At 44.3% G+C, this 12,416-nt stretch overlaps 1 protein-coding gene across 1 annotated transcript in view; it reads right to left on the reverse strand.

The window, feature by feature from the left end:
• Positions 1-4,169: 4,169 nt before the first annotated feature.
• Positions 4,170-12,416, reverse strand: part of LOC126267663 (uncharacterized) — a 45,922-nt gene continuing 37,675 nt past the window's right edge. The window contains exon 2 of the mRNA XM_049972963.1: positions 4,170-4,938. Within this exon, the coding sequence (XP_049828920.1) occupies positions 4,170-4,938 (769 nt within the window). The remainder of the gene's footprint in view (positions 4,939-12,416) is intronic.

A 12,416-nucleotide genomic window follows, 5' to 3' on the forward strand; every position in this document is an offset into this window, starting at 1 on the left:
GCAGGTGCTCCTGCCTGTCATGCAGCGTCAAGGGTAACCGCAGACATGGTCTCCGAGCTTATAGTCCATGCTGAATCAAACGTCGTAGAACTGTTCGTACAGATGGTTGTTGTCTTGCAAACGTCCCCATCTGTTGACTCAGGGACCGAGACGTGGCTGCACGATCCGTTACAGCCATGCGGATAAGATGCCTGTCATCTCGACTGCTACTGATACGAGGCCGTTGGGATCCGCCACGGCGTTCCGTATTACTTTCTTGAACACACTGATTCCATATTCTGCTAACAGTCATTGGATCTCGACCAACGAGAGCAACAATGTCGCGATACGATAAACCGAAATCTCGACAGGCTACAATCCGACCTTTACCAATGTCAGAAACGAGGTAGTACGCATTTTTCCTCCTTACACGAGGCATAATGTTTCACCAGGCAACGCCGGTCAACTGCTGTTTGTGTATGAGAAATCGTTTGGAAACTTTCCTCACGTCAGCACGTTGTTGGTGTCGCCACCGGCGCCAACCTTGTGTGAATGCTCTGAAAAGATAATAATTTGCATTTCACAGCATCTTTTCCTGTCGGTTAAATTTTGCATCTGTAGAACGTCATCTTCGTGGAGGAGCAATTTTAAAGGCCAGTTGTGTGTTTATTATAGGTTATAGCTATTGATGTACGACATTTTCAAATCGTGAACATTGCTACGCCTCGTGACTGGATCTCCGGTTGACGTTAAAAATTCGTCCAAGTCCTACCCTGGCAGCTCCCAGAATGCGAACTGCATGTCTCAGTGACCAGTAGACGGCCGCGCCCAGGGGCTCAGCATTCATTTGCTGGGTATGGGCTTGGCGACCCCTGGGTTCCTGAGCTGGGGACTGGAAAGCGCCGCTAGTCCTCTGTCACCGTAAGCTCTGGGCATGTTTCAACGACCTCCGTGTGGTGCGGCGGTGGAATGCTGTGTGTCTCAAGGAATGGGGATCTTGGCTTGACCGCCCGGGTCGCGAGGATGGAATAAACTTCTATTAACAACCCCTCAATCTCAAGGTGTGCTGCGCGCCGATGAGATGCATGGCCGTTGAGGTGGAACAGTCGTTAGCGGGCAACCTCTGGGGAACCTGCCGCAGTTGTATAAGGCTTACCTAGGCACGCGGGGCTCTGTCTAGGTGGACTCGTATTTCCCTAGCTGCTCGTGGGACCGAGATGGAACCCTCGAACTTTTCTTCTTCTCCTCCCAGCGGAAAGGGTGGGCCGCTGGTAGGTTCTAACACCCAATCCAACAAGAGGGCTCGTGTAGCCAGTCCTCCTGATTCAGGTAGTCGTAACAGAACGCATGCTGCTTCGCAGAATGTGTTTCTTGTCATTAAAAGAAAAGATGGGAGTTTCGAAAAAGTTTCACCATTTTATATCCAGAAGGGCTTAGAAGGTATTGCTGGCACATTAAAACCTATGAAGCGCTTGCGAAATGGCGCCTTGTTGGTTGAAACATTTAGCTTCCAGCAATTTCAGATCCTTCAGAAGGCACAATTTCTTGGGGAGTTTGCGATAGAGACTGAATTTCACAACACCTTGAACTACAGCAAAGGTGTTGTGACTTGGATGGAGCTCTCGTAAGGACTGACTCATTTATACTTACATTTAACAGCACCAAATTTCCAGAGCATGTGAAGGCAGGTTTCCTCCGTCTCAGTGTACGGCCTTATTACCCCAACCGCATGCGGTGTTTTAAATGCCAACACTTTGGACACACTACTCTCGGCTGTAGAGGGGAAGCCACTTGCAGGAATTGTGGTAAAGCCGCCCATGAGTGAGTTGGTTGCTCCTCTCCTCCCAAGTGTGTCAACTGCTCTGGGGCTCAGCCTGTGTGGCGTACGGAACGCAGAGTTTTCCTTGAGGAACGGAAGATCCAGGAACTTAAAACTGCAAAACGCATCCCGTATGGTGAGGCGAAGAAAATTTACAAATCCATGCAGCCGCCCACGTTCGCTGCTTCCTTTTCTTCCGTTCTCAAACAGCCAGTCTTGAAAACCGATGCCGCTACACAAACGGAGGTTGATACTGTCAGCACTAGCACCTGCGTTTGTCAATGTACGTGTGCTGCTGCCGTTCCTGTGAAGCCTGCTGCCCCCTCCCCCCTCCCCCCCGCCATCTGACCAGGCCGTGGTAGCTGACATCATGGAACTTCCTGCCCCTTCCAGCACCCCCTACTACTTCTGAGGTTTTGGCTCCAATGCCACCTCAGGCCAGAAAATCGAAGCCAAAGACAAAGGTGAAGACTCGCCCACTAAAGGAGACTGAAGTTATACAGTCTGCTGATGTGGATGTCATTCTCTTTGACGTCTCTCTCGACTCCTCCTGTGGGGCGATGGAGGTTGATGTCCGACTGGGGCAATCATCTCGCCCCAAAATTGAGCCTCCACGTGTTGTGGGCTCTCCTCCCCAACAGAAAGTGATAATGAAGGTACTCCCACCCTGATAGATGGCTCCCATTATACAGTCGAACAGGAATGGATTCCGGGCACATGTGTAGGAACTGAACCTCCTAGCACGGCAACGCCCCCAGTGCTTGTGTTTACAGGAAACGCATTTAAAACCGTCTGATGCTCCTGTATTGAGGGGCTATACATCATATCGCAAAGATGACCTGACTGGAGAAAGGGCCAAAGGCGAAGTCGCCGTGTTTGTCAATTATGACCACCACTCTTCTGCTCCCCCCCCCCCCCTCCCCTGGATACTGACCTGCAAGCAGTTGCAGTTGAAATTCATTCACATCGAAGGCTTACCGTTTGCTCCCTTTATTTATCTTCTCTGGATGCAATGACCTTAGACGCTCTCACAGATCTTATCGACCAACTTCCCCACTCATTCTCCCTCTGGGAGACTTCAATGTCCATCATGCCCTGTGGGGCTCTCTTCGCGCTCGAGGTCGAATTTTGGAGAGCCTCCTAACGTCTCAAGTGTTGTGCATCTTCAATGCAGGTGCTACAGGGTCATTCTCAGCCATAGACGTATCCTTCGGCTCTCCAACCCTCACCGACTCTGTTCACTGGGAGGTCATTGACGACCTTCATTCCAGCGATCACTTCCCTATCCGCATTCATCTCCTGGATGGTGTATTGCTGGAACAGCGGCCACCGTCGTGGATGATTGGCAGGGATAACTGGCCACTGTTAACTCGGTTGGCTGTCCTTGAGCGCCACAATAGCGTACAGGAATGGGTGGATCACATCACGCTTGTGATCCATCATGCTGCTGACCTGTCCATACCACAGTCTTCTGGCACTCTTAAGGGGTGCCTTGTGCCTTGGTGGACAGAAGAGTGCCGTTCAGCCATCCGGGACAGGGGTGCGGCTCTTCGCCGATTTAAATGCCGCCCAACAGCGGTCAATCTTACCGCCTTTTGAATCGCGAGAGCCAGGGCACGCTGTGTCATTAAAGAGAGCAAGAAAAGTTCATAGCAGTGGTTTCTGAACTCCATCAACCGTTCCACTTGTTTCACAAAAGTATGGGAAGCCATCCGGAGGATTTCCGGTAAACGCAGCCGTTTACCAAAAGCTGCAGTCCTGAACCAGGGATGCCTCCAAACGACACCCAGAGCCATTGCTCAGACGCTGGCAGAGTATTTTGCACGAAGTACTGCCACTGTAACCCAGGATCCAGCGTTTCGTCGCTACTGTGCGACTGTCGAAAGAGCGAACTTGAACTTTCGGTCGAACAGTTCTGAGGCCTACAACTCCCCTTTCTCCATGTGGAACTTGAATCGGCACTTACTGAGACTTCTGACACTGCACCAGGTTACGACCGCATCCGGTACTCCATGCTTCGACATCTGCCAGCGGCGTCAAAGGAAATTCTACTCGAATGTTTTAATCTCATATGACAGACAGGAGTGTTCCCCAGCTCGTGGAGGGACGCAATCCTCATCCCTCTCCTCAAACCAGGAAAGGACCGCACATGTCGCAGCAGTTATCGTAGTATCGTCTTGACAAGCTGTGTCGGGACGAAGCTTGCATCACAGACGTACCAGAAGAAGCTATTTGGGATGAGGATCGGTATAATTATAGCAGCAACGTGCTTCCCTACAAGGCACGGTCTTTACAAGCTATGTGCCCAATACCTGTACTAACTTCCTAGTAAAATTTGCACTGCGTGTAAACAAAGAGCTTGAGAAGAAAATTATCCTGAAATCCTGATAATGCGTGGCTGTAAGTCACTGTGGCCCTTCTCTTTCTCCTCGTCAGTGTTGGCCCTGATGACTTCATATTTAATATTATTTTTGTTGTTGTCTTTCTTCTCTGGTGTGGCTTTCGCTTCATGACCCGTGACAGCAAGACCCGGTGTCGGTCGCTGCCGCCGGCGGTGGCTGTCTGGGGCAACGGCCGTGGCTTGCGAGTCGTCAATATTTGGTTCCGGCATGGTGTCTGCTGTGTTGTCTTGCTGGCGAGGCGGTGATGCTTGTCTGTTCCCTCCTTCGGCGCGGCGTTGCGCTTCGGAGTCAGCAGGTTGTTTACTTGGTACTTCCTCGTACTGTTCGCACTGTATGGGCTGTGCACTTGACGCAGCTATTTCAGCCGTGACCTCAGGCTCAGGGTCACATTTCCGTGAAAGGTCACTACCAGCTGCATCACTATCTGTTCGTGGCGGTATAAGTCCTTGTGCGGAAGTGGGAGCCACATCGATCTGCATTCCATCTCCTTTTTCCACTTCCAACAGATCTTCAGGACCGGGCTTCGACCTCCTGGCAACGGGCGTTGCACAGGAAGAGTCCTCATCAACATTTTTTTCAGTGTACTCTAGAGGACGCTTTTTAGTGGGAATCTCGCTGTCACGGGACGGAATTTTAGCAGTTAATGCAGGTTTTGAAGACGGAAAGTCATTAACACGAAGTGCAACATTTTCAGAGGTAGTAATAGGATCCACGACAGCCGCCGGCTCTGTTGTATTACTGGCTGGCAACAAATCGTTGAGTGTTAATTTCCGGCGTTGCGTACGGTTATTTTTTAGCACAAAAACACGGCGAGGGCAGTCCTGACGGAGGTGGCCAGACACGTAACATACATGACATGTAGGGGTTTGCCCTGAGTACATAATATGCGCATTGTGCCCGTCAACAAAGATGTGGGAGGGAATGTTTGCCTTCACTTCCATCTCCATGGAGCGAATGCCGTTAAAGCACTGCAGCTTGAAATGCGAAGCCCACCTTTCGTTGACTATTTGCCTGACACTCCCATACTTTGAAAAGACATCTTTAATTTTCGAGTTGTCTACTTCTATGGGAATATTCAAAACCCTAACATTCCTAATTACAGACTCGGAATTCCGGGGTTTGACAGTACTTTTAGTACCATCACGGTGTATAAATTCCGTTTCATAACCAAATTTTGCCAGAAAGCGGTCTACACTCACAGAATCGTTAAACTTGACAAAAATGCAGTACTCATCAGCGTCTAGCTGCATGGAATGAAGGCCAATTACCTCGGTAATCCAGTCATGTATTTCAAGTGCAGAGGGCTGTACTCGACGGGTGTACTTGTCGACGGTGAAAATCACGGTGTTTTTTCTCACTGAGTTTGCCATGGTGTTCTGAAGTGAAGAAATCACGGACAACGCCGAAATCCCAACGGAACTACGTAGAAAGACGACACGAACGAAGACCAAATGCTCAATTTATAACACTTAATTCACGTGCAAAACGTCAATAAACGATCACGAAACACGAAAACACTGGTGTAAACACTGAACGTTCACGGAGCAAACTTGAGGAGCGTGCGACCGCTGCGACAGCTAAAGCCAGACTGAACTGAGTTACCCAAGCACGACTCGAGCCTCGTCCACATAACTGTACTTCTGCCAGTACCTCGTCTCCTACCTTCCAAACTTTACAGAAGCTCTCCTGCCAACCTTGCAGAACTACCACTCCTGAAGGAAAGGATATTGCGGAGCTTCTGTAAAGTTTGGAAGGTAGGAGACGAGGTACTGGCAGGAGTGAAGTTTTGGGGACGGGGAGTGAGTCGTGCTTGGGTAGCTCAGTTGGTAGAGCACTTGCCCGCGAAAGGCAAAGGTCCCGACTTAGAGTCTCGGTCCGGCACAGAGTTTTAATCTGCCAGGAAGTTTCGGTATAAAGCGTGTCTCCTTCTTGCAGCCAGGACTCATAAAGGATGCCGTCCGGTCAAGGAAGACATTCGCCTGTGCATACCAGACGTTACAGGCGTATCTTCAAATCACTCTAATACGATATACTTTGGCGAAGTAAACTCTGCAGGCATCTGCACCATAAGTGACTTTTAAAACGTAGCTTTTCTGCTACAGTGGAACATTACGTCTGCAAATGGCCTACAATGAATTAAGATGTTGGAAATTAGCTTACTCAACAACTACAATGGGATTACATGCCGAAAGGTTTGTGAATGTTTACGTTGAGACAGTGTGATGAACCGAGATAGGAGGATTTAAGTTATTAACGTGTGTAAGCTTTTCTTGGGGTTGGGAGGGGGGGGGGGGGGGCTTCATCAGTCTTATAACTTCCCCTCATAATCTCTAGGTAGCACGTATACCCTGTGTACTCTGTCTGCTATTTGTTACAATCTTCTTCCCGAAACTCTTACAGGTTTTTACTTCTACGGATCCCTTTAGCACCATGGAATATATTCGCTGATGTCTTCATACGTGTCCTATCGTCCTGTCCCTTATCCTAGTCAGCGTTATCCACATATTCATTCCTCTTTTTCTCCTTGTTCTTTTGTTCTCAAAAACAGACTGGTCGGCAGAAACTCTCGTTCTGGATGTTACCCTATCTCTTGCAAGTCTCTTAAATTCTAGGAATATTGTGAATTTCAGATCTTGTTGTATTTTACTGATGTACTAAAGTCTTGGTCTTCCTTCTGGATTATTCCCAAGCATTTTCCTTGTGTTAATTTCGTAATGAAGGTCTAGGTGTCCAACATTTATGTCTCTCTGTTACTTGACAGTCCACCACAATGGCCTTTGCTCTCCTTTGCTGTTGAAGACTTCTTGATTGGTCATTCCTTCAGTCCATGAAATATTTATGACTTTTGTCTCAAACCATACCTCAATAGTCTGTAGTATTTCAAGATACTTCAAGTTACTGACTTTCTTCAAACCCTTTCCATCCAAACGTAGATTTACTGCTATCGGAACTTGAATACATAGAAAAATTACAGTTTTCCTCTTATTTATTTCATATTATATCGTTCTGAAAATGCTTGGTTCTTGCCTTGTATAGCTTTCAAATGCGTTATTTCGTACAGCAGTTTCGGAGCATTTCCAATCGAAACAATTCATTTGAGGTTTGTACGTTTAAAAGCATCATAGATCAATGCTCTGAATTGCCGCATCCATACTGATTTCGTAACCCCAAATGAATTGTTTCGACTGAAAGGGCGCTAGAATCGAGAGAACGCAATATACAATGATTTGTTTCTATAATCCGGTTTAGTACGCAAGTTCCACAAAGAACAAAACCAATACAACACACGCCAGTCCCGTAGATGAAATAACTTTATTAATAAACACAAGCGAACAACATAAAAACAAAGTTTTTGTGTAGCTATCTCGAGCTGTTGTCTGCGAAATATTACTGAATGTTTCAAGAACACAAAATTTTGCAACAGTTATTGGAGCACTAACAACCCACAATGATTATTGAGAAATATACCTTCTCGTAATCAGGTATGTACAAAATTAACCGCAAAGAATCCACAAAATTTTATATTTGACAAACAGGAAGTGAAGTTAGCATGCGATTTTAAAACACATAACCAATAAACAGTAATTGTGTTAATTTCATGATGAAGGTCTAGGTGTCCAACATTTAAGCCCATACACTTTCACTTCACACTTAAAAGACACCAACCACAAAATACCAAATATTGATGAATCACTACAAATATTATACAAGTCACAGAACGGTAAAATCATGGATGTGATGAAAGAAATTGAAACTTACGTTCCTGTAAAAGGCCAAATAGACAGAGTTTTAAATGAACAAAACCACCTGCAAAATAAAAAATTTCTTGACAACATTTTACCAGTCCCACGACGAAGCATTAGAGAACCAAGAATGTATAACTATTGCTATACTCATTAATAAATATGACTGTAATCCGAGAGGTCGCACAATCATAAAGAAAGTCATGAAAAGTTGTACTCGATTTTCATGGTTTTCAGTACTGTTTCATGAGAGTACTGTTATTGATTTTATATATAAGACCTTTATAAGACTACTCAGGAGTGACCTGCTCCTACAATAACAGAATAAATATTTGAAAGCTGTCTTAAGGAAATTACATACAGTCATATTTACACCAATAATGAACGACAATTCAATGTAATTGAAAACAAAGACATATATATAGCATTATTAAATTTCTATAAAATAATTCTAATGTTCCTTGCGGATGCACATTAAAAACATCGAACTTACATATAAGAACTTTGCAGCAACTGTTCAAATGTAATGCCCTCCTAAAGTAGCGAAAAACTATTTCTGATTTGTTTTATGACAATTACTTGCAGTCATAGGAACAATAACATACATGGCGTTAAATACTATTCAAGAATAGTCCGTAACGTAAGTTATAATATCTTGGGATATGACATGTTCCTATTCTAAAATCATAAATGATACTAATACATCAAGTGATCAAGTGTATAATGCGTCCGTTTCAGATAATGGAAAATGGTTTAAGGCCAAAATTACACAATTGTACATTAAATAAAGAGAAAGGCAGCTGAAGGCATCACGAAGTCACTCGAAAAGTTCATCGCAGTGGCAGACTCTGTGCCAATGAAGACTATAAATTCTTCAAACCCTGAGGCTACAAATAGCTTTGCAATAATTTCGTGGCACCCTACAGCTTCTGTTACCCTAATGTGGACTACGTGTGACTGTGATGGATATATACGTGTGCTTTTCGGCTCATACAAGAATCAGTCTTGTATTTGGTCTTTCGCACAGTGTGTTATATACAGTTACGCGAAGCATTATGTAACTACATGAAATGAATAACGATGACTGTTTGAAAATAATTTATGGAGTTTCCAGATTTCATCAGCTACTTGAAGCTGCTCTAAATGATATATCACAAGAATGTAAATATTGTGTACGTCAGAAACTTTCGCAGCCGTTGTCATTGAAGGTAAACTCGTCCAGGATGATAGGCTGTGTCCTGATCCTTTAAAATTTCATCTACATGACTGACGTTTCGACTCCTTTGCTGGGTTTATCCTCAGTATGGCTCTGAGCACTATGGGACTCAACATCTGAGGTCATCAGTCCTCTAGAACTTGAAACTACTTAAACCTAACTAACCTAAGGACATCACACACATCCATGCCCGAGGCAGGATTCGAACCTGCGTCCGTAGCAGTCACGCGGTTCCGGACTGAAGCGCCTAGAAGCACTCGATCACCGCGGACGGCTATCATCAGTATCTTCTAGCGTTTACCGTTAGCTAAACACCCCGAAGCAGATGCCAGTAGAGGGGTTGCAATATCGATCATGTAGAAGAAACTGAAGAGTAACATGACAAGGACTAACATCCTAGTAGACTTTACCTTCAGTGGAAATATAGAGTTTAGCCGTATGTTGAAACGACAAAGGTGAATTCCCGTTAGGAAAATATTTTTCAGCAACTTGACATGTTGGGCGACTGTTTTTCGAATGAAAGATGCTCAACACAGGAAGCCAGAGAGCGTGAGAGACCTCTGACCAAGTAGGGCCTGGATTGGAGCAATAACGGTATTGGCTCAATGGCAGCGAAAGCTGTCGGACATTACATTATCTGTAGGGATTTGCCCACCGTGAGCTGTCATGTACACCCACGACGAATTGAATTACGGCGTGCTAAAATTTTGGAAAGAGAGAGCTGTCAGCGTCACCGCGAATGGGGTGATTGGGAACGTCACTTGACAGGGCAGACGTCACAGCTTGTACTGGCTGCCGACGTGACAGCAGCACAGAATTAGCACGTCTGTTGGCGGCTTTGTAATGCCAGAGCGAAGCGTGGGACTCGATATTTTCCAGATCGCGTGAACTGACCTCTTTGCCGGCTACTGTGTCGAGGATCTACTCTAACATTTTATCTACTAATTGCTGTATTTATTAAACCGGTTGACTTAATGAGAAGTGTTTCGTGACGGCACTGCTGTACAAAGCGTTCTTAGACTTGTCGCTTCAGTTTAGAGTGAGACTTGAGCTTTTGACGATTACCTACATTGTCATCGTTAGGAACAACTGTCTGTCTATAGGCCTATTGCTGCTGTGGTGTCCTTACTTGCGTCTGGGGAGGTGGCACCACCATGTAGAGTACGACATGTTCGTCCAAAACAGAAATACTCGTCCGACTCTGAAGAACGCCCGATACAGTCTGACTAGTGCAGCCGAAGTATTTCGTCTTCCTTGGCACGCTAAAGCGACCCGAAGGTGTCCGGAGTACATTCGTTGCAATATCATTACTCTTATGTGTCGTATAACTAGTGAAATTTAGTAAACTAAAACGGTAGACTCGTAGGGTAACCATGAGAGATTGTTATACTGAAAACTGGGGTACATTCAATGAAAGGTACATAAATAATTAATAAGAGAAGTTAGGTATTTTGGCGCCTAACATCCGAATGTACCGACCAATTCAGTACAACTGATGGACTCTCCCACGGGAGTGGTACATAGAGTACCACCTGCTGCTTGTACCTCACTCCACTGTTGTATCACGTTCTACTTCACGTGTATCAAGTTGCATCAAGGTGAGCTTCTAGCAAGATAAAATATTGGCAGTCAAAGCCAGAAATATCACACATCCCCTTCCTTCTTTGATTTCCAAAATTGGCCTGTTCTCGAAGACAACTAACAAGTTTTGAAATGAGAAATTTGTCCCCAAAATTGGAAAGAAAATTGAAGTTTCCAATCTCTTAGTAGCTCCCGTACTCTCTCATTCATGGAAACTCTTTAAAAAAAACTAGGAAATAGTTGTTCCTAAAATATGGTCGCAATTAACCAAAACCGTTGACTCACTAATGCTAAACATATACTTCCCCATCTTAATTCTATCTAGAAACCTCAGCTAAACACACATTACATCGTAAACCTCTTCTTACTACAACTTATCATTTGTGATTTTCAGCATATAGCTGCCCTTTAAATTTTCTGTAGTCTTGTTATTCAACAGTAAACATCGTAACCTGGGCCATGAAATCTCCCCACAAACACTTACTACACTTACTGATGTTTATAGATGGTGGGAACTAAACAATAAATGTTATCGGCGCAGTGCCGTCCTTCTTTACACAACACACGTTTTTCATCTAACATCAGCTCAGTGCCGTCCACTTTTACCTAATAACACTCACATTTTTGTCATAAAACATCAGCGCAGTGCCATCTGCTTTCACCTAATAGCACTCACAGTTTTCTCTTTAGTTATGCCAGCACTAGATCGTCTATATACATTGTTTATCACATACTTCATAAACACTCTAAATGATTTCAGCATATAAGTGTCCTTACATAACGTTCATACACAGATGTTACATAGTTTTACAGTATACACATGGTTGCATTGAACATAATACAATAATATTTACAGAGTCTTTGTTAGTGCTGTGGTGACTAAATGGTTGAATTGTCTCCTCGCAATGCTAGTGTTCCTAACCTTGACTCATTAATCACTTCACTCTCGCATTACCTCTTAATATTTTGCCATTGCGCATTATGTGTGACTCATCCCAGTCAGTGCTTACATTCATTCAAGTTGATAATGGCGCTCGACGCACCGCTATCTTACGTCTACAAACTGACAATGGAAATGATACTAGAATAGCTCTCATTTTATACTTCAGGTTTTATTTTAATTTCATTCGATAACTTAACTATGCATTCAAATAAGATTCACAGGTTTTGTGAGAGAACTGAAGATACCCTAGATCATGATAACAGAGAAAAATAGGGAAACAAATCCTGTTGCTTTAATGCGGTTGTAATTTATTATGGACACTGCTACTCAAACATATAAACACTATGACTACAACAAACATTTCTCATGTGCTTCGTGCATTTGTATCTCAGTACCTATTACTGCCTGTGTCCTATGAGATTCATGTTGTGTGTTTATTAGCTGTGTGGGTAACATTTCTGCGTCATTATACAATTAATAATAATACTTCGGTGGAAATACCTCGTCTACTAATCCTTATCGACTCTCGCGTCGCCTATTACCTTCGTATTCCCTATCACCATATATGAGTGGACTTCTCTGCTCGATCCAAAACTCTTCATTACCATTTTAACTGTGGTTGGACTCATTCTAGCCTAAATATACATGTATCTGTTGCAGCAGAAACCTTATCACTGCTTGTAATCACTCAAAGACCATTTACCAGTTGTTGCTAATAAAGTTTAATCTAATC

Source organism: Schistocerca gregaria, chromosome 4 (genome assembly GCF_023897955.1).
Source record: "Schistocerca gregaria isolate iqSchGreg1 chromosome 4, iqSchGreg1.2, whole genome shotgun sequence".
Taxonomy (NCBI): domain Eukaryota; kingdom Metazoa; phylum Arthropoda; class Insecta; order Orthoptera; family Acrididae; genus Schistocerca; species Schistocerca gregaria.